The 25,198-nt window shown below is 38.7% G+C and overlaps 4 protein-coding genes and 1 long non-coding RNA gene across 6 annotated transcripts in view; 2 read left to right on the top strand and 3 right to left on the bottom strand.

Moving 5' to 3' along the window:
• The window catches only part of LOC132103868 (uncharacterized), an 83,697-nt gene that overhangs the window by 13,094 nt on the left and 45,405 nt on the right, over positions 1-25,198 (bottom strand). The window lies entirely within an intron of this gene.
• On the top strand, positions 6,759-14,058 carry LOC132103856 (lanosterol 14-alpha demethylase). Of its 2 annotated transcripts, none has more exons than XM_059508917.1 (10): positions 6,759-7,065; positions 7,646-7,741; positions 7,820-7,996; positions 8,117-8,243; positions 9,078-9,252; positions 9,340-9,459; positions 10,439-10,634; positions 11,829-11,924; positions 12,019-12,187; positions 13,544-14,058. In XM_059508917.1, the coding sequence occupies exons 1-10, from the start codon at positions 6,907-6,909 to the stop codon at positions 13,732-13,734; spliced, it is 1,506 nt and encodes a 501-aa protein (XP_059364900.1). In that variant the 5' UTR covers positions 6,759-6,906; the 3' UTR covers positions 13,735-14,058. The 2 variants fall into 2 exon arrangements, with proteins under 2 accessions (XP_059364900.1, XP_059364899.1); XM_059508916.1 differs by having other exon boundaries at positions 7,643-7,741.
• Positions 13,965-14,468, bottom strand: LOC132103857 (uncharacterized). Its single transcript, XR_009423474.1, has 2 exons — positions 14,216-14,468; positions 13,965-14,162 (listed from the first exon to the last, which is right to left on the bottom strand). It is a non-coding gene; the product is annotated as an uncharacterized LOC132103857 (long non-coding RNA).
• Positions 16,383-21,202, bottom strand: LOC132104805 (tryptase beta-2-like). The gene is made up of 6 exons (XM_059510340.1): positions 21,154-21,202; positions 20,929-20,949; positions 20,634-20,808; positions 20,112-20,523; positions 19,703-19,916; positions 16,383-16,390 (listed from the first exon to the last, which is right to left on the bottom strand). Exons 1-6 carry the CDS (start codon positions 21,200-21,202, stop codon positions 16,383-16,385), a joined length of 879 nt encoding a protein of 292 aa, XP_059366323.1.
• On the top strand, positions 22,540-25,152 carry LOC132104583 (tryptase beta-2-like). The gene is made up of 5 exons (XM_059510149.1): positions 22,540-22,561; positions 22,752-22,926; positions 23,037-23,448; positions 23,644-23,857; positions 25,142-25,152. The coding sequence occupies exons 1-5, from the start codon at positions 22,540-22,542 to the stop codon at positions 25,150-25,152; spliced, it is 834 nt and encodes a 277-aa protein (XP_059366132.1).

Below are 25,198 nucleotides of genomic sequence, written 5' to 3'. Positions count from 1 at the left end.
CCCTACCATACTCAAAGATTTGACTTGTATTAAGGACGACAGACTAAGTAAGAGTGTTATTCAAGAGTTATAACTGTTGTTGTTCTTGCATGTTCATGGTTCATATCTCGGAAAAATGTAATGTTTCACTTTTGTGTTGAGGTCATACTTTTCTCAAGTGTTACGGAGCTAATGTACGCTGTGCTAACATGTATGCTTGTACTGTCTGTGCATTATATACCCCTCTGTCTTGTTAACTTTTCAACTCAGTCATGTATGAGTGGTTGTTAAGTAGAAGTTTTCCTTTGCTGTGTACGGCTGAGGGCAGCCTTTTTTTTGGCCGGGGGAAATCTGTAATGAGTGGAAATAAGTGTGGCCCCTTTAAGAGCTGCGCGCTCCCTGTAAAACGGTCTGCACTCTGTATCATAATATATACAACCGCGACTCGAATCCCCCATGTATGCGGGTAATTTCTGTTTGGAAATCATTTTGTTTTACTCTTGTTTGTTTGTTTTGGTAATACTGTGGACGGTGGAACATGGGACGGACAGTTGCCCCAGTTCGATTGGAGAAATAAAACGCGAGTCTTTGTTAAATGTCAATCGCCTCCGTGAGTCTGTCTGGCCTAATAACTTTGTGAGCTATCCATATTTTTTTTTCCTCCTCCTGACACAACGCGTTACAATGTGATATTCAGAACAGAACAATTAACAAACAACTGTCACCCAACCAAAATCACACACACTCACACCGGTGGAGCCGCCGATGCCGATGGAGCGAACAAGTGAGTGTGTGTGTGACAGAAGACAAGGCTCATGTTCACTGAACTCTTTAATGTGTGTGTGTTTTGCTGCCGATGGAGCGAATGAGTGAGTGTGTGTGTGTGTGTGTGTGTGAATGTTTGTGTGTGTGTGTGTGTGTGTGTGTGTGTGACATAAGAAAAGGCTCATGTTCACTGAACTCTTTAATGTGTGTGAGTGTTGCTGCCGATGGAGCGAACAAGTGAGTGTGTGTGTGTATGTGTGAATGTTTGTGTGTGTGTGTGTGTGTGTGGGTGGGTGTGTGTGTGTGTGTTCCTGCCGATGGAGCGAACAAGTGTGTGTTGCTGCCGATGGAGTGAAACGACTGTGTGTGTTTTGCTGCCGATGGAGCGAAAGTGTGTGTGTCTGTTGCAGCCGATGGAGCGAACGAATGGGCCTAATATATATTCTGATGACTTAATTTCTTGAGACTTCCTCTGAAAAAAAGATAATGGTTTGTCCGCAAGATCTGCATGTCGTGTACTTAAATGTCTTTCCAACTTCGCTGGTTTCAAACTTTCATTTGCCAACTTTTCACCGCATATTACGCACATTGGTATTGCAGCACGGACTGCGTCCGAACAGTTGACAAACCCAAACTTCAAAAAATCATCTTTATATGGCCTTACTCCGGATTACTGCTTTTTCTTTGCTGGGCAAGTACTGCTACTCTGTTCACATGCATCGCCTTCGTTATCTTCCCTGCTGATCTCCGCTGTTTGCGGCAGGGTTTGACGACTGGCTGCGTTTTCTGCTGCTTCATTTAAAGGGGTCTCTGTCTCAGGCTCTTTTTTTCTTGTGAAAAAATAATAAATGCTTTTTGACTTTGGCTTGCTCATGTTCAGCATAAAATAAATTAAATACGGGCTACTAATGTCACGCTACCTAAGATGTTGCATCATCTCAGTGAGAAAAAGAAAATGGCTGTATCAACAACACTGCGTGCAAGATTTTTTTATTTTATTTTTTTATTTGCATGTATTTGAATGATTTTTCAGTGTACTTCTATTCAAAGTTATTATTATTAATATTATTTTGATTAGAAAACGGAATTAATTATTTTAGTAAAAAAAAAAAAGAAAAATCACTGGCGACCCATTTTTTAATACTCGCGACCCACCCGAGGGTCGCGACCCAGGGTTTGAAAACCACTGCTCCAGACTGGACTATTGTAATGCACTTCTAGGTGGTTGTCCTGCTTCGTCAATAAACAAGCTACAGGTCGTCCAAAATGCAGCAGCTAGAGTCCTTACAAGGTCAAGAAAATATGATCATATTACCCCAATTTTACAGTCTCTGCACTGGCTACCTATTAAGTTCCGTATCAGTTACAAATTATCATTACTTACCTATAAGGCCCTAAATGGTTTAGCTCCTGCGTACCTAACTAGCCTTCTACCACGCTACAACCCATCACGCTCCCTAAGGTCACAAAACGCTGGACTTTTGGTAGTTCCTAGGAAAGCAAAGTCCACTAAAGGAGGTAGAGCTTTCTCACATTTGGCTCCCAAACTCTGGAATAGCCTTCCTGATAATGTTCGGGGTTCAGACACACTCTCTCTGTTTAAATCTGGATTAAAAACACATCTCTTTCGCCAAGCATACGAATAATGTATCTTTTAAATTGTGAGTGTAGTTACATCTGATCAAATGTGCATTTTTATTCATTAACTTGGGTTAAACTAATTTTACTTTGTTGGATCAGCAGCTATGCTAATGATGTCTCTATTTTGTTTCTATGTTTTTGTAACTAGGATTTACACAAGCTCCAGTCTGGATCCAGAACACCTGAGAAGAGATGATGCTGACCCTCAGAGGACCCCAGATGATGCTAACCCTGAATCAACAAACAGAACTAACAATTATTGCTACATGTGTGACTGCATCATATAATAACTATTAATTAATAATATTGATAGTTCATTGTCTAGCTGACTACGTCTTGTATTATTATTATTATTTTTTATTTTTTCTAAAATCCTGTCAAACGTGCACAAACTACTAGCTACTACTAAATATTGTAGAAACATAATTATCTGTAAAGTTGCTTTGTAATGATTTGTATTGTAAAAAGCGCTATACAAATAAACTTGAATTGAATTGAATTGAATTTTTATTTCCACTTTACTTTTTTCCAAAGAGAACTATTTGCACTGTATTTATCAGTGGGACAATATTTATACAATACTACAACCTAGAAATAATTTGCAGGTCTCAGCAGCACGAATTATGTGCCCAGCTACATCTGATTCAGTGTTTGGCTCCTCCCACTAAAGGAGAGTATTAGGGCTGCGTCCGAAATCGGATACTTCTCTACTATATAGTATGGAAAAAGCAGTATGCGACAAATTAGTATGTTTGAATCTTTTGCGTTCATAAAAGAGTTCAGTTGTACGTATGCTTAATTTGCGTTCTGATATGCCTACTCACCTACTATATAGTAGGGAAAAGAGTATGTGAAGAAAGAAGTTCGTTCGAAACCCAGTATTCATAAAACAGTATGCGAGAAATCCCCGGATGTCCTACTGCTTCAGCCCAGATTCTGAAGGGTTCATCAATGGATACTTTTCAATCCCAGGATGCCACGCGAAAGGGATAAATCGGCTGCATCCGAAAACTTCCAATGACTTTGCTTGCAGCGTTTTTGCCCGAAGGTACCTCATGAAACGGATTTCGGACAGGCTTACATCTATGCTGCCTTCAAAAACCGGCCAGATGAAGGCATCTCAGGAGACAGGAAATGAAGCTGACATTGATTTCGGACGTGCCTTGATAAAATCGTATTGAGCTACTGTAGAATAAACTGTTGATTTGTTAAGATGTAAAGACGCTAATGTCAATAACATTACAGTATATTTGTAAAAAAAAAAAAAAACGTGTTTTATTATGTAAAGTGAACAGCAATGCTCTTATTACAGGACCTCAATCCCACTGGAACACCTGGACACACCACTGGAGATTGATCCAGCAACCTTCTGCTGACCAGTCCACTTCACTACAGCACAGAAGTAATGAAGCTTTAGCAAATTAACATGCAGCTGTAAATATGAAATTAAATGTAGCAATAAACAGAAGCTGACAGCATGAGATATAAAGTGTTTCACTCTGTGTAAGTGTTTCACAGTTCGTGTGCTCATGGAGAGCAGACACAGCAGCACATGTTCTCCTGCTCGTGTTCAGGATCTTCATCCTGGTCCTCCTCATCCTCTCTGTGCTCTCAGACAGGACTCGATGTCTCTCTCTCATCATGATCAGATTCAGATCGTCCTGCACATGTTCTCCTGCTCGTGTTCAGGGTCTTCATCATGGTCCTCCTCATCCTCTCTGTGCTCTCAGACAGGACTCGATGTCTCTCTCTCATCATGATCAGATTGAGATCGTCCTGCACATGTTCTCCTGCTCGTGTTCAGGGTCTTCATCCTGGTCCTCCTCATCCTCTCTGTTCACTCAGACAGGACTCGATGTCTCTCTCTCATCATGATCAGATTCAGATCGTCCTGCACATGTTCTCCTGCTCGTGTTCAGGGTCTTCATCCTGGTCCTCCTCATCCTCTCTGTTCACTCAGACAGGACTCGATGTCTCTCTCTCATCATGATCAGATTCAGATCGTCCTGCACATGTTCTCCTGCTCGTGTTCAGGATCTTCATCCTGGTCTTCCTCATCCTCTCTGTGCTCTCAGACAGGACTCGATGTCTCTCTCTCATCATGATCAGATTCAGGACCTGATGGACAGATGTGGGGTCACCGTCTGTACACTTTCAAAAACAGAACAATGTCTGAATAAAGTTTTGTTTCATGTGTAGTTGACTTGTATTTATTTATTGTGATGGTTACTTTTATTATTTTACTTGTTTATTCATGTTTCCTGTTGTTGCCCGAAAATAAAATGTAGCCTATTTTTTTTTCATTAACACATGCATTCATTCATTACTTGACTGAATATTTAGATGTATTCATCTTAGCTGCATTTGTCAGTGTGAAGTCATGCATGCATAACTAATTACAATTTGTTTGTTTTACAAAAAATATGTAATTATTAGTCACCATTTGTCATTATTATTGTTTATAAGTGTTGGGGTGGGCTACAAATGCTTTCTGAGGTCATTAAAATAGTAATACCTACATTTTTCATCTTCTCCAAAGACGAGATCTTCAAGCAGCTGATTGACACTGATAGACGTCTCCTTTCTGCAGATATTACAAACACTGCAAACGCTGAGGAAAACCAGGTAGGGTTGTGAAGTTATTGATGCTATGAGGTGTTTAATACTTAAGGATTAAACCATGGGTCATTTCAATAGAGTTAAAACATAAAACAACACAAAAAGTATTGGTTAAACTACAATAACAATAAAAGGGCATCTGATATTAAACCTGTCGCAGTCAGTCATATCTTTGAAGTTGTTGCGCTTGTTTTAACGTCATCGGTCACATGATAACGTAAACATGGCGGACAGCATTCATACTGAACGAGATTTGGCTGTAAAGTACGTACTCTTTAGCGCTCGTTAAGTAAGTAGCCTACTTATTGAAGTTAAGTACCTACTCATTAAGTATGCGATATCGGACGCAGCCTATTAGGTCTTTTTACTGTCTATAGCCATGTTTCCATCAACTTGTCAATCGAATTATCTGACGTTCGGTAAAAAAAAATCATGCGAATAAAGCTGCTGAAAGTGTGTTTCCATCAAACGGCTTTAAAGCGAATAAAAACCTGTGCGTAATGACGTCACATGCTGTTTTGCGATCAAATTGGTATATCGAATTGATTTGAGACATTTTAAGGTGTTTCCATTCATTTTCGCATTGAATCGCACAACATTCAAGCAAACATTTGCGAACAAAGTTTTGCTAAACACAATGGAGCGCGCCATTTACCAACAAATGAACAATATTGCACAAGTTATAATAGTGCTTATGTGCCAGCTGATGGCGACTTATCAAGTTATAATAAGAAAACAACGACGCTATCAACACATTGCTATGATGATGCAGATGCACGTAAATCCCCGACGACAACGAAGGCGGCCTGTGGTGTGGGAACGACAGCGCTTCAAACAGTTCTGGGAGATCCTGGTTCAGAGACATTACACGGAAAACCTTTGGTTGAAGCATTTTCGGATGACCAAGACAACATTTGACCTGTTGTGTCATTTTATTGGCCCGTCCCTTTCCCCAGATGTCGCAAGCTCTCGCCCTCCGGTTCCAACCGAGAAGCGTATCGCCATTGCGCTCTACAAACTGGCTACATGCGCAGAGTACAGAGTGGTAGGCGAAACGTTTGGAGTCAGCAAAACCACCGTGCACCGGTGTGTTTACGCTGTGTGCAATGCCATACGAACGAGGATGATGCGAAGATATGTATACCTACCTGGAGTGGATGAGGCGCATGATATCTCGCTGCGTAACTCCAGAGCGCACCTTGTGCCACAGGTGTATGGCGCAATAGACGGGATTAGACCCCCTGCTGAAGGCTACAGGGATTTTGTGAATAGAAAGGGCTGGCCATCAATCGTACTACAGGCTGTGGTAGACGATCGTTGCATCATAAGGGACATTTGTGGGTTGCAACCATAAAATGACCTAAAACTTAATCGCAAATCATTATTTATTCGGCAAATAACGTTTCCATCAGCGTTTATCGCATAAGCCGTATATCGATCAAGATAAAATCCGATGAGACCGACCGTATTTCATTTGAGTCGATATTCACGAAATTCAATCGAATGTTACTGTTTCCATAAGGCATTTTTCATTCGATATCACATAATTCGGATAAAAACGTGTTGATGGAAACATAGCTTATGACCATGAGCGACGCAGGTGACGTCATATAGAAAGACATCAGTTCAGACAGCGTCAGCCAATCAGCGCGCGAGACGGCGGACGCGGAGCATGGAGTTACTTGATGGACACACCTAGACGACCAATGAGCGGCCTGTTCACATCAGGCGGGGGCGGGGCCGAGACGGGCAGGTATTAAAGCGTATAAGAATATCAGAGCGATGCCAGTCGCACATAAGCGGTCTAGAACATCGTCAACATCTTAATACGGTTTTTTGCATGCTTTATTAAACCCATCGTATTTCCTGGCCTGTGCTGCTGTGGAGTGAATAATAAGAGATATGACGATCCTGGAGGTGAGCGGTCAGCTGCTGGAGAACACCGTGCAGAAGATGAGTCTGAGCTCCGTGCTGCTCTGCGCTTCTGTGTTCACACTCACACTGGGATACCTGAGCAAACTACTGTTCAGACAGCAGCAACAGCAGCACGCTGGAGACACAGTGAGTGCACCTGATCACCTAAAACTCATGACCTGCTCAGTGCATGAAAATCATTTAATGTGCATGCATGAGTAATTATGCGTGTGATGTGGAATTAAAGTAAAAAGTAGTAAATGTCATCTATGTAAAAAAAAAAAATATATATATATATATATATATATATATATATATATATAATACATGCTAATGTTTCCAGTGACTCTAAGAAAACACAATTTCGTAATGTTCTCCGAAGATACAAAACATCCGTTTTATTTTTTTTAAATATTTAAAAATGTTACATGTGACCGTTAATGGAACGTTCCGTTTGATCATTTTGTAAACATTGTTGGAATGCTACTTTTGAATGTTCTCTGAACGTAGTAAAAAAAAAAACTAAAACCAACTAAAACATTTAAAATAATAATAATAATAATAATTTCATTAATGATAATGTTTTTGTGCTAATGTTTTAAGACCAGATAACATTCTATTAATGTTACTGGAAGAACGTTCTGTTAGCTGATCCTGTCATTCTATCAATTGCTGGATCTGTTGACCATCACTTATTAAGATGAATTTCCTCTGGTTTCCTCAGAAGTATCCTCCTCATATCCCGTCCAGTATTCCTTTCCTCGGGCACGCTGTGGCTTTCGGCAGGAGTCCCATTGAGTTTCTGGAGCAGGCCTACGAGAAGGTGAGAGTCGTTCAGACGCAGGTGTGTAATAACAGAGCGATCCGAGCTCATGTCAGTGCTGATGTGTTTGTCTCGTAGTACGGGCCTGTGGTCAGCTTCACGATGGTTGGGAAAACCTTCACGTATCTGCTGGGAAGCGACGCGGCTGCACTCATGTTCAACAGCAAGAACGAGGATCTGAACGCGGAGGACGTTTATGCACGTCTCACCACACCTGTGTTCGGAAAGGGAGTCGCGTACGACGTGCCCAATCCTGTAAGATCACACACTTCTTCTGGAGATGGACCTTCGCATGTGGATCACAGAGCGTGGAGGTCATTTCGACCAGGCTTTCGTCTCACATTCAGTGTTGATTTGATCTGTGTCTGTTCACAGTTGTTTCTGGAGCAGAAGAAGATGCTGAAGACGGGGCTGAACATCGCACAGTTCAAGCAACACGTCGAAATAATCGAAGAGGAAACTAAAGACTATTTCAAACGATGGGGAGACCGTGGAGAGAAGAGTAAGGAGACGCATTTATTCTGCATCCATCAGTTTCCTCTTTAGAATAACATGCACTGATGAATCGCTCACAAGAAGACCACAAACATGCATTAACGCAGCAGTTCAGCTAAAAATTAAAATCTGGCGAAATTTCTCAACATAAAGAACATCCAAGAAGATTTTCAGAAATGCAGCATTGCATCAGTTTCTTAGAAATGGAAGTGAATGGGTGCCATCAGAATGAGAGTCTGATAAAAACATCACAATAATCCACAGCACTCCAGTCCATCAGTGAACATCTGGAGAAGACAAAACATGAAACACATCCAGCATTAAGATGATTTTAACTCAAACACATAGAGTCTATAATCCATAATAACACTTCCTCCAGTGAAAAAGTGTTCTGGTCTGAATCAGGAGAGAAATCTGCACAGATCAAGCAGCGTTTAAACAGCTCTAAACAAATATGTGTCTGGATTCTGATGTGAGAGACAACAGCACATGCACTTCTTCACTGGAGGAAGTGTTATTATGGATTATAGACTCTGTATTTGAGTTAAAAACATCTTAATGCTGGATGTGTTTAATCTTTTGTCTTCTCCAGATGTTCACTGATGGACTGGAGTGCTGTGGATTATTGTGATGTTTTTATCAGACTCTCATTCTGACGGCACCCATTCACTTCCATTGCTAAGAAACTGATGCAATGCTGCATTTCTCCAAACCTGATGAAAAACAAACTCATCTACATCTTGAATGATCCGAGGCTGTGTGCATTTAAAGCACATTTTCAATTTCTGGCTAAATCTTGAAAGTATTTTCCCTCCATGTGAGCGGTGTTGTCTCTCGTCAGATCTGTTCGAGGCGTTGTCCGAGCTGATCATCCTGACGGCCAGCCGCTGTCTGCACGGCTGTGAGATCCGCGGGATGCTGGACGAGAGAGTGGCGCAGCTCTACGCCGATCTGGACGGAGGCTTCACTCACGCGGCGTGGCTGCTGCCCGGATGGCTGCCGCTGCCCAGCTTCAGGTACCACAGCATCCTCACACCGAATCTACAGGAGAACAGGAGCTCGCATGTCACACCAGCTCGTGTTTCTGTGCTTTGTTCTTTCAGACGGAGGGATCGCGCTCACTTAGAGATCAAGAAAATCTTTTATAACGTCATCAAGAAGCGAAGAGAAGCCACAGAGAAACACGACGACATCCTGCAAACGCTCATAGACGCCACGTACAAGTGCGTTACCATCACACAAACCTGGATCATCTTAAACTATTGAAACTTTAGTGAAACCTTGTTCATTTATCACCTTGAATTTGCAATTAATTAAAATTTCGTACTGGGTAAACTTTTTTATAAAATAAAATGATGTTTTTATTATACTACACATATGACTTTATTCAAAAACATAATATATCTTAGATTTTAAAACAATACTTTTAAAATGTATTAAATTCGTATCATTTATAATATAATTATATTTTATAGAATACATAAAACAGCAATTTTTTTACATAAATACTTGTATCCATAAAATATAATTATTTTAATTAATTTTTATAAAAAAAATTTTTTTTTAATATTTAGAATAATTTCTTCTAACTGAAAATAATTGATAAAACATGACAATAATAATTCATAATATTATATTTTCTTAACCATATAAAATATACAATTTAGTTTTAATATATAATTATATTACTCATAAAAAATATAAATATTTAATTTATAACAAGACTATTTTATTCTTGCACACATGCAAAGCATGCGTTTATATGATAACTATATGTTTAAATTATATAATTCATTTTAATATTCTAATAATTTATTATAATTAAAAAAATATGTATATAATAATAATTGTTTTGTAACATTACTATAAATGTAATGATATACAATTATAATGGAATTATTATTTATATTTTTAATATAAAAACACAAATTTCCATGTTGTATACATGCACAAACACACTCTGCCTTTTTATTTATTTATTTTAGCTTTTTTCAGCTTCATCCTAAAATCTGACTGTACTACTCCGGTCCAGATTCAAATCCCAGTTTTACTAAATGCTTGTACAGAAAACCACATTAGCTGGAGCTCATGAACAGAACTAAACATCGATGAAGACCTGTGAACAAAAGCAAATGATTGCACACTGATATTTCAAGTATGGAGAATCTAGTTTTTCCAGTGTGTTGTATCTGTGCTGTGCAGAGACGGCCGTCCTCTGAGTGATGACGAGATCACTGGGATGCTGATCGGCCTGCTGTTAGCGGGACAGCACACGTCCTCCACCACCAGCGCGTGGATGGGCTTCTTCCTGGCGCGGGACAGAGCACTGCAGGAGCGCTGCTACAGCGAACAGAAACGTGTGTGTGGAGAAGATCTGCCTCCTCTGCACTACGACCAGGTCACTCTTCACCATCAGCTCCTTCAGTGCTCTTAGATACATCAGCAAACTAGCTACTGAAGTCATTCTCTGTGACAGTCCTCAAGACAAAATGAGACTCTGGAGCACAAAAACAGTCTGAAAGCTGAACAAATAATCTTTCCATTGATGTATGGTTTGTTAGGAGGACAATATTTGAGAATCTGAGGGTGCAAAAATATCTTTAAAGTTGTCTGAATTAATTCCTAGCAATGCATATTATTAATCAAAAATGAACTTTTGATATATTAAATGGTAGGAAATGTACAAAATATCTTCATGGAACATGATCTTTACTTAATATCCTAATGATTTTTGGCATAAAAGAAAAATCGATAATTTTGACCCATATAATGTATTGTTGACAGTTGCTATAATTGTGACACCAGGTTAATTGTGATTGGTTTTGCACTAATTATGGAGCTTCAAAACTACTGTGCTTCCAAAAAAAAAAAAAAAAAAAAGTCAAAATTTTAAAAACATACAAAAAAAATTAATTACAGTTAAGTACAACTAAAATGAAAACTATTAAAAAAACACTTTTATAAATAAACTAAAAATCATTAACTGAAATAAAATATTTTATTTCATTAGCTGCCAAAGAGGACATTGCACATGTTTGTGTTCAATGTAATTTGAAGTGCTAAACTAAACTAAAAATAAACAAATCCAAAAACACAAAATATTCAAAACATTAACAAAAGCTATAATAGTATATTAATGATGCTAAAAGATACATTTGAAATTTAAAATGCTTTATTTAAATTCATGATAGGTAAAAATTGATAGCCTGAATGTAAGTCGCTTTGGATAAAAGCTTCTGCTAAATGCATACATTTAATTTTTTATTTAATTTAATAAATTTAAATTAAAACTTTTTTTTTTCTAATGTTATAAATATTTAATAAATGTCATTAACTTTTCAGACCACATCTGAACTTTCTTTAATGCATTCACGGCATATGGTTTTATCCAAAGCACCTTATCATGCATTCCCTGAGAATCGAACCCATGACCTTCCTGTTGCTAGCACCATGTTAAACCAAATTAAAGAACGGAAAGGAGAACTCTTTATTGTTGATTCAGAATGTAGAAACATGCTCTTCAGGTAGCTGCATGTCTGAACGTCACATCATTGCTCGAGACACTAAAGAACTGTTTTGGCGTCTGTCGCAGCTTAAAGACTTGAGTTTGCTGGATCGCTGTCTGAAGGAGACGCTCCGACTGCGACCACCAATAATGACCATGATGAGGATGGCCAAGACGCCTCAGGTACGAAAGAGTCTAAAGGAAAGCCGGCTGCGTTTACTGATATTAAAGCCAAGAATACTTCGGACCGTGCAATGTCTCTGTGTTTGCTCAACAGAAGGTGGGTGAATACACCATTCCCCCGGGACACCAGGTGTGTGTGTCTCCGACGGTCAACCATCGTCTGCAGGACACCTGGGCAGAGCGGATGGACTTCAACCCTGAGAGATACCTGCTGGACAACCCCGCCGCCGGAGAGAAGTTCGCTTACATCCCATTCGGAGCAGGTGAGTCTGATCAGAAAGAGCGGGACGTTTACTCATGACCTCGTGACAGGTGGGCGATATAACGGTAAACCTTTAGAAAGTTGACTGACATAAAATAAATCTTTACCCCTTTCTCATATAGAGCTGATCATGAAAACAAGCCCCTCCCACCAGAGATTGATTGACAGTTATGGGGCGCGCATATTCACGTGTATTTGGACATTTATGCATTTAGCAGATTTATGTGTTCCCCTGGGAATCGAACCCACAACCTTTTGCGCTGCTAACACAATGCTCTACAACTGAGCCACAGTAACACCGAACACTTGAACATTTTGAGTTTCAGAGAGCTGCTGGAAGAGAGGGGCGGAGTCAGCAGAGCTCATTAACATTTAAAGGAACATGCTACAAAAATTCTACATTGTTTTTGACAGGGTTAAAAGGTTTTTTTTACACTAGCATTGAGAAATTTTAACAAAGCGGTTACAGACTTTTCATTAAGACCCTAAAGAATCGTTTGATGACCATCCGAAGGCATCTGGTGACCTCTTTTAAGTTACAGGAAATAATGTTATAGGAACGTTGACATGTCCAGTATTCTTGTCAGGATTTTAATGAACATGATTTTACTTCCACCCATAATATAACATAATTTGAATGTTTATTTTTAATATTCTAGAGGTCTAGTGTGATTAAAACATTAAAGGACAAATAGTGTCATTGATCGTTGATCTCCGCACGTTTTCTCTTGAGGTTATGAAAAGCATGAACTAGGTCTTAAAGTGACAGCAGCGTTGCTAATGTTCAGGTTAAAGTTGCTAATATTAATCGAACTACATAAGTAAAAAACTAAACAAAAAAAAGAGTTACATTTTGATTCATTTATTTAGAAGAATGCTTTTATCCAAAGCAACTTAAAAAAAATAAAAGAAAAAAGAAAACCATTTCCTGCTCTTGTTTGTTTTTGTTGGGAACTTTATACTTGCATTATTTAGTGTTTGCGGTGATGTCGAAATTGGCATCTAGAATTGTGAAATGTCAGTGTCATCTAAAACTGTGGTATCTTATCTACAGTCTTTCCAGACCATAACATTAAATACAGGAGCATTAAATGCCAGCTACACTAAGGTCATGGGTTCGATTCCCAGAGAAAGCTAGAACTATATGCAATGCATTAAGACACTATGAATAAAAGCATCGAGTAAACATTCCAGTTCTGTCTCCAAATCCAATCCCAAGCAGGTTGAGGTTATCAAGTCAGCGTGTAGATAACAGTTGTGTCTTTCTGTCATAACAATGAAGCTCTGTTGAACACAAACATGTTGTTTAAAGTCACTGCAATGATGTTTCTGGTCTTTGTGGGTTGATCTCTGGCAGGCCGTCACCGCTGCATTGGAGAAAACTTCGCCTACGTTCAGATTAAAACCATCTGGTCGACTCTGCTGAGGCTGTACGACTTCGAGCTGGTCGAAGGACACTTTCCCGCGGTGAACTACACGACTATGATCCACACGCCACACAACCCCATCATCAGATACACTCGGAGGAAGACGCAGACGCAGCAGTGATGGGACGCGCTCGATTAGTGCTCTAGCAGCTCTGAAGTGCCTCTACAGAAGCACCAGTGTTGAGTTGCTTCACATGCATCAGCTTCATGGGTCTGATGTAGAATGTGAGATTATTCTGTGCACGTTTGTTATTTAAAAGACTTTTATTTGACCCAAAGTGACCTGCAGATTACCAACAAACCCCAATCCAAGAGTCAAAATCATCCTTGCAGCAAATCATTGAAATACGATTGAACGGTTTGATTTATTTTTATTTTATTTTCCAGAAAACAAATAAGTGCAATGTATGAAAAGTGTTTCACATTAAAATCATGTCATGCAGACGCGGCAGACTGATGTTTAATGCTATGTTTCCGTCACTTGCTGGATTTTAAAGTGTTCTGAAGAAAACCTTTCGATTTGGTTTTGTTTTCGATTTAGTTAAATATCTTCATTGCCCACCATGCATACAGCTGTCTTCAGCTTCACAACAGTGCAGAACACACTTTTTTATTGTTAAGCATGTAATATACATAAGAATTATAATATATAATACATGCACATTTTAGTTCTACATTTAGAAGTCAGGATAATTATAATTGAATGTACCTGAACTTCCTGAAGTCTTAAAGCAGTAGTTATCTCTCAGTTCATCAGAGATCAGGATGAGTTTGTTTCTTCATCAGGTTTGTAGAAATGTAGCATTGTATCAGTGTCTCATCAATGGATGCTCTGCAGTGAATGGGTGCCGTCAGAATGAGTCCAAACAGCTGATAAAAACATCATAATAATCCACAGCACTCCAGTCCATCAGTTCACATCTGGAGAAGACAGAAGATGAAACAAATGCAGCATGCCACCATCAATGCTGAAAGGTAAATCCAAGTTCTAGAACAACATATGCTCCCATCCAGACCTTGTCTCTTTCAGGGAAGACCTTGCATTTTCCAACATGACAATGCCAGACCACATACTGCATCAATTACAACATCATGCTGCGTAGAAGAAGGATCGGGGTACTGAAATGGCCAGCCTGCAGTCCAGATCTTTATTGTCGCATCATAAAGAGGAAATTGAGCAACTAGAAGTCTGTATTAGACAAGAATGGCGCAACATTCCTATTCCTAAACTTGAGCAGCTTGTCTCCTCAGTCCCCAGACGTTTGCAGACTGTTATAAAAAGAAGAGGAGATGCCACACAGTGGTGAAGATGGCCTTGTCCCAACTTTTTTGAGATCTGTTGATGCCATGAATCATTTTAAATCAACTTATTTTTCCCTTAAAATGATACCTTTTCTCAGTTTAAACATTTGATATGTCATCTATGTTGTATTCTGAATAAAATTTAGAAATTTGAAACTTCCACATCATTGCATTCTGTTTTTATTCACAATGTCCCAACTGTTTTGGAATCGGGTTTTATATTTAGGCCTAATACGACACTCCGTTTGAATGGTTAAGAAAAATTATTTGCCCCTAATGGGAAAGAACATTTCTGACACTGATAGAATCATTTCTGGTGAGTGCAGGTTTGAAGTAAATTAATTACATTTTTCAGATTTCAACATTAAATCAAAAAACGATTGGGGTGAAACCCTGATTTTATGCTAATTCTGCACAAAAATTGACAGTCTATTCATTTATTTTATGTGAGAATTAAGAATACAAAAATTCTGCTGGCAGAATTTGGAAGAATACAAATCATTAAAGCACAAAGATCTGCATTTATCTTAAAGTAATTAGTTATTTTCCTATCAATAGTTACTGAATATAATTTTTCACTTGCAGAATTCTGCTCACTTGTCGCCAATCCAGACGAGATCTGATAAAGCCATGGATTTACAGCAGGCCTACTGAGCGTATATTAACTTTAACCCTGATACTACATCAGTCATTGATAACTTAAGAACAGCACACAGCAGTAGATTATCTGATGCTAGGATTAGACATAACACAAGGAATTTTTTTTTTTACAGATTGCATTGTAACTGTTAAAATGTAAATATGTAATTTCATAGTTCTGTGCATATTTGTTTACATGTGCACTAGAACTGTTTGTAAGTGTGTATTGCTACTAGATCTTAAATTTCAAAGTACAGCTGTGCAATAAAGGTGTTCTATTCTATAAATTCAGTATAATGAAAGGGTGTAATATATTTAACTGATACAATAATTGTCAGGTAAAATATTATTACAAACATTATTACAGTATGTCAACCATTGCCTTTTTAATTACATTGTAACCTTTAAAATTGTAACATTGCAAAGCAAAATATATATTACATGCAGCACATGCATCTTCAAGAAACATCTAAAAACACATCTCTTTCATCTTTGACCCTCGAACTCTAGCACTGTCTATTCTAATATTTTATCTTGCATTAATGAAGCTTCATTTGACAAGCATATATTGACAGAGCACAACTCAGTGTCGCACATTTAGATAATGGAAGAACAACACAGAAACAAACAGTGTCAAGAGCCGTGAAGAAGAGGAGGAATGATGTGTGGTGGAAGGGTACGAAGAGTGGAAGAGTTAAGATTGTGGACATGTTTCTAAAGAAATAAGGACACTATTGCAGACAATCTTATCAATCATGACCTTACAATGACTGAGGTGGGTCAAAAGGTAAAGCCGAATGTTGGGAGAACAACAGTGTCTTCAATCATTCAAACGTCTGTAGACAGAACAGGTGTGTAATCAGTGTAAGACACAGTGACCCCATTGGATTCAACAGAGACAAGTGAAGTCAATTAGAAGCACTTACTTAAAACACAATCCAGATAGAGTCTGATTCAACCGAATGTCTCTTACTAAACAATTAACGTTACCATGGTATAACCAGAGTAATCTATTACTGATTCCAAATCACATGACAGAAATTGTAGTTAGTAATCCGTTACATTACACGTTTTAGGTAAAGTAATCAGATTACTTTTAGATTGCGTTTGACCTAACTCGTTATCACATTGATTTAAATAGGATAATGATTTCTATTTTAAATAAATGCTGTTCTTTTAAACTTCATTCACCAAGAATCCTGAAAAAAATATCACAGGTTACAAATATATATATATATATATATATATATATATATATATATATATATATATATATATAGCAGCAAAACAGTTTCTATCATTGATAATAAATCATCATATTTTCATGATTTCTGAAAATCATGTGACACTGAAGACTGGAGGAATGATGCTGAAAATACAGCAGAGCATCACAGGCATAAATTATATTTTAAAGTATAATAAAATAGAAAACAATTATTTTAAATTGCGATTATACCGTTTTTTCTGTATTGTTTAATCAAATAAATGCAGCCTTGATGAGCAGAATTATTATTTTTTTTTCTTTTTCTTATTATTATTATTTTCCGTTCTATTTGGTCAGTTGCCAGTACATATTAAACATATTTCAAAGACAATAGAAATAATTATAAAATTGCATATGATTTATGACGAATTTTTGAGTTCAACTGGTTGCATTTACTATTTCCGCTTTGATCTATTGTCCTCCTAAACCTGCCAACGATTTCAGTGAGGAATCTGCAGCCCTTCTAAGTGAACTTCTTGTAAAATATGATTGTCTGAGGAGCCATGGGGACATAAATATCCATATCTGTTGTAGATCTGATTCTTTGTCTAAGGATTTTTCAAACCTGGTCGAATCATTTGATCTTATACAATGGGTGAATGGCTCTACTCACATCCAGGGTCATATGCTAGACCTGGTTTTGTCACATAATTTGTCTGTTTCCGATATGACTATATCTGACCTCAACATTTCTGATCATAAGCCTCTTCTTTTTACTGTCCCTATCCATGCTTGGTTTGATAAACCTCATGGGGCTGTCAGATCATCTAGCACGTTTATTATAACTTTGCACAACTATACAGAGAAAGTTAATCTTTTGATCTGTTAGAGAACCCCATGACTAACTTAGACATGGATGATCACCTTGCTCTTTTTAATTCTGCTTGTCTCAGTATTTTAGACTCTGTTGCCCCTTTGAAACCCAAAACAAATTAAAGCCAAAGCTATGCCCTGGATAAATGACCACACACTAAAGAAGCCAAATCTTAACCCTGCGGATCCTGCTAATTATAGGCCTATCTCTAATTTGCCTTTTCTTTCTAAGATTCTAGAAAAAGTCGTTCAACTACAGTTAAACTCTTTTCTGTTAAAGAACTCCATCTATAAAACATTTCAGTCAGGATTCAGAACTTTCGATAGAACTAAATCAGCTTTGTTAAAGGTGTTAAATGATCTCTATATGGTAACTGACCAGGGTGACAGCATTGTATTTGTGCTGTTAGATCTTACTGCTGCAAAACCAAGCCTTGCAGCTACAGAATTGATTAACTTCCATCTCATTTCTAAACTACCGTTGTGTATAAGTTGTGTATAAATGTGCTATACAAATAAATTTAAGTTGAAGTTGAAGACCATAATATTCTTATTGCTCGACCCGAGTCCTATGTGGGCTTGACAGGAACCGTTTTAAGTTGGTTTAGTTCCTATTTAAAGGACCGTAGGCTCTCAGTTTGACTAGGCACCCACATGTCACCAGCTGCTATCTTCCCATGGGGTCCCACAGGGATCAATACTTGCACCAACACTTTTTTTTCCCTGTACATGCTCCCTTTGGGCTCTATTTTCAGGAAGCATGGAGTCTCTTTTCACTTCTCCGCTGATGATACCCAGAGTTATGTGCCACTTAAACACTCAGATAGTAACACCTTTGACACTTACAAGTCTGATGGCATCAAATTTTCTTAATCTTAATGAAAAGGAAACTGAAATGATTATTTTTGGTCCCCCTAGTGGCATTCCCTTAAAATATCTCAGTAATTACTTTGGTACATCTCAAGCCAAAACCCTTGTTAAAAACCTGGGTGTTTTGCTTGACCGCAAGCTGAAACTTGATAGTCAAGTAAATTCGGTGGTTGAATCTTGTTTCTTTCATCTCCGTCTTCTCTCTAAGATCAAGCCTTTCCTCACTTTTCAAGAGTTTGAGAACGTAATTCATGTTTTTATATCATCATGTTTAGATTACTGTAACTCCTTGTATTGTGGAATGAATAGCCTCTCGAGCTCTGAGATCTAGTCATCTTGGATTGCTCACTTTTCCTAGAGTTAAATTAAAGACAAGGGGTGAACGTGCATTCTCTGCTGTAGGCCCTAAACTATGGAATAGCCTTTCAGTTCCTGTTAGATCTGCTGCTAATTTTCAGGTTTTTAAGTCTTTAATCAAAACACATTATTACTTCTCCATTGCTTTCAATGACCATTGATGTTCCATCTCTGTACTCTGTACTTTTTAATGACAAATCGGATTTAATTCTCATATTATGTTATACATTTAAAAATTTGGCTATAGTGTAATTTTGGTTTTTAGCTTTTATTTATTTGATGTTCTGATGTTCTTTTTACTATTAATTTTATTTTGATGCTGTAACAGACATTGGTCAGCTGCTGCTGTTGTAATTGGTGCTGTATAAATAAATTAAACTTGAAACTTGTTCAGCGAGTCATTATTCATTTTGAAGATTACATTCATGAGACAGAAGACAAAATTGTGCTGTTCTAAACTATTTTATTATTCTCATAAAAGACCTTTGCACATGCTGCAACACAAATGAACCTGGTTACTAACAATGAAGAGTTTCCAGAGCAACATTAACCGGAAGTAGAATCTCACAGACTGGAAGAAATTGTATGATGTGACCGGCATTTGTGTAGTAAGGGGTTAATAGATTCAGCTCACCTCAACCCGCTGTAAAAAGTCCAGAGAGAAAGAGAGAGAGAGGTGAGTATGTGCGAAACTGTCAGTATTGTACTTCTCATTGCATCTCACATGACAGGAAGATGAATCCACACAAAATACATAAATAAACAAGCATTAGTCAAAGAAGTGTGCTTTGTTAAGGCTGTATAAATGTGTTGATATGTAAGCATGTGAGGGGGAGAGTTTTACCTTGGCTGGCAGAAGAGCATGCCGCTTGTGGGTTGAAAACAACAAATCCAGGCAGGTTTTGGACAATATGACCTGTGATCCATTGCTGAAACTCTGACACGCGGGTGTACCCATCAGGATAGTCGGGCTGAGCACACCGTTCACCCCAGCTGATGACACCAGACTGAACCCACACCAAACACTGCTTATGCACCATTGGACCTCCAGAGTCCCCCTACAGAGAGAGTAAAATAACAGAGAAGAAAAGAAGACATGTTTTTCAGTTATGGTTTAAGTTTACTGTACTATTTAACATTGGACATTGGCAAGAAATAAATAGTCTTAGTGTCAGACATGCAGTGTGTTTATGTGTGTGCTTGTAGAGGAATTAGTATCATCTAGTATAGAATGATCTCATTGGTTGTTGTACCTCCCCGTGGCCTCTGCCTCCTTGTGGTGTACCAGCACAAATCATGTGGGGGGTGATAGGACCACAACAGATTTTACTGCAGTCACTATTTTCGTACACTTCAACCTCAGCCTCTTGGAGAATCCCAGGTGGAGGTAAAGGCATTTGATTTCCAATATCTCCCCAGCCGGTGATCCAGCCTTTGGTGCGGGGAGGAAGGTTGCTGTTCTGGGCTGCTAAACACACAGGTCTAATGTAGTCATTAAAGGTCACTGCGGAGGACAGGTGCAGCAGAGCGATGTCATTATCACATGTGCCATCATTGTAAGAGGGATGGGGAATGATGTTATTGACGGGTCTGTTGATTTGATTGGCATTATGTCCCTGTTGTGTCCTCTTTCCCAAGTACACAAGCAGTGTGTTCATGTCCTTTCTGAATACAGGGAGAGAAAATGAGAAAGGAAAAAGAATTAAATAGCAAGAACATTCCACTAACCAAAAAAAGACCAGTGGATTAAAATCTGTGTGTGTGAGACGTCTGACCCAAAGACACAGTGAGCAGCTGTCAGCACCCATTCGCTGTTGATGAGGGAGCCGCCACAAAAATGTTCCTGATCAGTCGTATTGTGCAGACTGACCATCCATGGCCACGCACCTTCAGAGGCATCTGCTCCACCAATAATACGGGGGTTTAAATGGGAGTTTGGACGTCCACAAACTGTGAGGGAGAGAGGGAGACCGTTCACAGTGACACGCAAAGATCACATATGCATTCATACTCAAACACCGTGTGACTTCATATTAACACATAGTGAGAGAGAGAGAGAGGAGCTTTTACCGTTCAGCTGCGAATGTGAATCTGCAGTGAAAGTGTGGTACAGATTATTATTAAGGGAAAACATCAAGACTTTTAGTTTAAATTTGAAAAGAAGAATATTAGAACCTCTTATTACAGTGCTTTTACATGCTTACTGTTTTACTCATTTCAATGCTAGCAAGCTCACACAAGTTAATACAGACACAGATCTATGGTGGTCCTCAAATCATGAGACAAAGATCTTACCTTTGACACAAGTGAGCAGGACCAAAGTCACACGCATTAACCTCCACATCTTAACTCTCTCTTTTCACTGATAGGATGGATGTCTATGGTAGTTTGGTCCCCTGGGTCTCTCACGATTCCTTTAATAAGGTCTCACTTCTCCAGTATCTCTTCTTATCACTCATTCACCCAATCATTTGTCACGCCTCTCTTTCTCTTTCCATTTTCCCAGTAGACTGATATTATGAAAATGTGTGATAGTGTGGGGAGTCCACTCTTCGTTCACTCCTGATATGCAAACACACTTTACTGGGATGAAACTGAAGCGGTTTCAACTAGAACAGACTATCATGGTTCTGCATGATCAAGCACAAAGCATTCAAGTTTTGTGCTGTTCATTTATTTTCTTATTATGTGCAAGCATGTGCAGCTTAAATACAAGATAAGGCAGATTTAAATTAATAACCAAATAAGTTACTTAATTATTTGGTTACTAACTTTTATGAATAGTTATTACTTAGCTAATTGTTTTTATTTTAATTAATTATGTGGCCTTTAGTTTTATCGATACATTGCTCTTGAATTCGTACATTTGGTTGTTTTGTAGTTTTGACCATTTGTCAATATCAATATGTAGAATATAATCCTACTGGACAACCAGAAATGAACAGTACAGCATGCAAAATTTGAAAGTCAATGAAGACAAATGACTTTGACAAGTAAGGAAAAAAACTTCTGTATTCTGTATATATATAAAAAAATAAAAATAAAAAATGTAAATGACCAACTGATGATCTAGCAACCTAGTTGACCTAGTTTCGGTTCAGATCACATCACTTGTGGACATAGATCTCACACTCACCAGAAGGGCGTGCAAAGATACCACAAGCTCTTTTTATTGTTTCAAAATATTTGAATAGTTTTGTGTGTCAGTTGTGATAGAGACACATAATTTTCATACTGGTTAATCAGAAACTGGTCCAAAGTTATACTCCCAATTTACACAAATTACAGAAACGCAGATGGCATGCTTTATTCATCAAATTAAATAGCTATTAACCGGGAAACAACAGATGGCTAGATTGTGGCTAGACAAAGCAATGAGCCACCCACAAAGCAAATGTCTTCTGGCCCAGATCCTTGGCCCAAGTACCGCAAAGAATGACGGCCCGGAAGTGGCCCAGAACTGGATTAAAGACTCGGGCCACACATGGGGCATTACCGGCCTGAATCTCAGCCAGTTAATCAGCCTTAGCTGGCCCTGATCTGGGCCAAAACAGGTTTTATTATTGGTGCCAATTCTCAGCCTTAAGTAAACCAGAATCCGCGAATCTGAGCCACACCTGAGCCTTATATAGCCCAGACCCAACCCAGACAGCAAGCAGTGTCGGCCCAGATCCGGTACGAATGGATTTCACATGGGCCAGATGTGGGCCGGATCTGGGCCGACAGTATATTGCAGTCAAGAAATTTTTATATTTCATATTATTACCTTGTAATTACCTTGTCCTCTCTCTCTCTCTCACTATGTGTTAATATGAAGTCACACGGTGTTTGAGTATGAATGCATATGTGATCTTTGCGTGTCACTGTGAACGGTCTCCCTCTCTCCCTCACAGTTTGTGGACGTCCAAACTCCCATTTAAACCCCCGTATTATTGGTGGAGCAGATGCCTCTGAAGGTGCGTGGCCATGGATGGTCAGTCTGCACAATACGACTGATCAGGAACATTTTTGTGGCGGCTCCCACATCAACAGCGAATGGGTGCTGACAGCTGCTCACTGTGTCTTTGGGTCAGACGTCTCACACACACAGATTTTAATCCACTGGTCTTTTTTTGGTTAGTGGAATGTTCTTGCTATTTAATTCTTTTTCCTTTCTCATTTTCTCTCCCTGTATTCAGAGAGGACATGAACACACTGCTTGTGTACTTGGGAAAGAGGACACAACAGGGACATAATGCCAATCAAATCAACAGAACCGTCAATAACATCATTCCCCATCCCTCTTACAATGCTGGCACATGTGATAATGACATCGCTCTGCTGCACCTGTCCTCCGCAGTGACCTTTAATGACTACATTAGACCTGTGTGTTTAGCAGCCCAGAACAGCAACCTTCCTCCCCGCACCAAAGGCTGGATCACCGGCTGGGGAGATATTGGAAATCAAATGCCTTTACCTCCACCTGGGATTCTCCAAGAGGCTGAGGTTGAAGTGTATGAAAATAGTGACTGCAGTAAAATCTGTTGTGGTCCTATCACCCCCCACATGATTTGTGCTGGTACACCACAAGGAGGCAGAGGCCACGGGGAGGTACAACAACCAATGAGATCATTCTATACTAGATGATACTAATTCCTCTACGAGCACACACATAAACACACTGCATGTCTGACACTAAGACTATTTATTTCTTGCCAATGTCCAATGTTAAATAGTACAGTAAACTTAAACCATAACTGAAAAACATGTCTTCTTTTCTTCTCTGTTATTTTACTCTCTCTGTAGGGGGACTCTGGAGGTCCAATGGTGCATAAGCAGTGTTTGGTGTGGGTTCAGTCTGGTGTCATCAGCTGGGGTGAACGGTGTGCTCAACCCGACTATCCTGATGGGTACACCCGCGTGTCAGAGTTTCAGCAATGGATCACAGGTCATATTGTCCAAAACCTGCCTGGATTTGTTGTTTTCAACCCACAAGCGGCATGCTCTTCTGCCAGCCAAGGTAAAACTCTCCCCCTCACATGCTTACATATCAACACATTTATACAGCCTTAACAAAGCACACTTCTTTGACTAATGCTTGTTTATTTATGTATTTTGTGTGGATTCATCTTCCTGTCATGTGAGATGCAATGAGAAGTACAATACTGACAGTTTCGCACATACTCACCTCTCTCTCTCTTTCTCTCTGGACTTTTTACAGCGGGTTGAGGTGAGCTGAATCTATTAACCCCTTACTACACAAATGCCGGTCACATCATACAATTTCTTCCAGTCTGTGAGATTCTACTTCCGGTTAATGTTGCTCTGGAAACTCTTCATTGTTAGTAACCAGGTTCATTTGTGTTGCAGCATGTGCAAAGGTCTTTTATGAGAATAATAAAATAGTTTAGAACAGCACAATTTTGTCTTCTGTCTTATGAAAGTAATCATCAAAATGAATAATGACTCGCTGAACAAGTTTCAAGTTTAATTTATTTATACAGCACCAATTACAACAGCAGCAGCTGACCAATGTCTGTTACAGCATCAAAATAAAATTAATAGTAAAAAGAACATCAGAACATCAAATAAATAAAAGCTAAAAACCAAAATTACACTATAGCCAAATTTTTAAATGTATAACATAATATGAGAATTAAATCCGATTTGTCATTAAAAAGTACAGAGTACAGAGATGGAACATCAATGGTCATTGAAAGCAATGGAGAAGTAATAATGTGTTTTGATTAAAGACTTAAAAACCTGAAAATTAGCAGCAGATCTAACAGGAACTGAGCTATTCCATAGTTTAGGGCCTACAGCAGAGAATGCACGTTCACCCCTTGTCTTTAATTTAACTCTAGGAAAAGTGAGCAATCCAAGATGACTAGATCTCAGAGCTCGAGAGGCTATTCATTCCACAATACAAGGAGTTACAGTAATCTAAACATGATGATATAAAAACATGAATTACGTTCTCAAACTCTTGAAAAGTGAGGAAAGGCTTGATCTTAGAGAGAAGACGGAGATGAAAGAAACAAGATTCAACCACCGAATTTACTTGACTATCAAGTTTCAGCTTGCGGTCAAGCAAAACACCCAGGTTTTTAACAAGGGTTTTGGCTTGAGATGTACCAAAGTAATTACTGAGATATTTTAAGGGAATGCCACTAGGGGGACCAAAAATAATCATTTCAGTTTCCTTTTCATTAAGATTAAGAAAATTTGATGCCATCAGACTTGTAAGTGTCAAAGGTGTTACTATCTGAGTGTTTAAGTGGCACATAACTCTGGGTATCATCAGCGGAGAAGTGAAAAGAGACTCCATGCTTCCTGAAAATAGAGCCCAAAGGGAGCATGT

The sequence above is a fragment of the Carassius carassius genome, chromosome 25 (genome assembly GCF_963082965.1).
Source record: "Carassius carassius chromosome 25, fCarCar2.1, whole genome shotgun sequence".
Taxonomy (NCBI): domain Eukaryota; kingdom Metazoa; phylum Chordata; class Actinopteri; order Cypriniformes; family Cyprinidae; genus Carassius; species Carassius carassius.
Note: the sequence above shows the minus strand (reverse complement) of the source record. Positions and strands in the feature narration are given on the sequence as shown.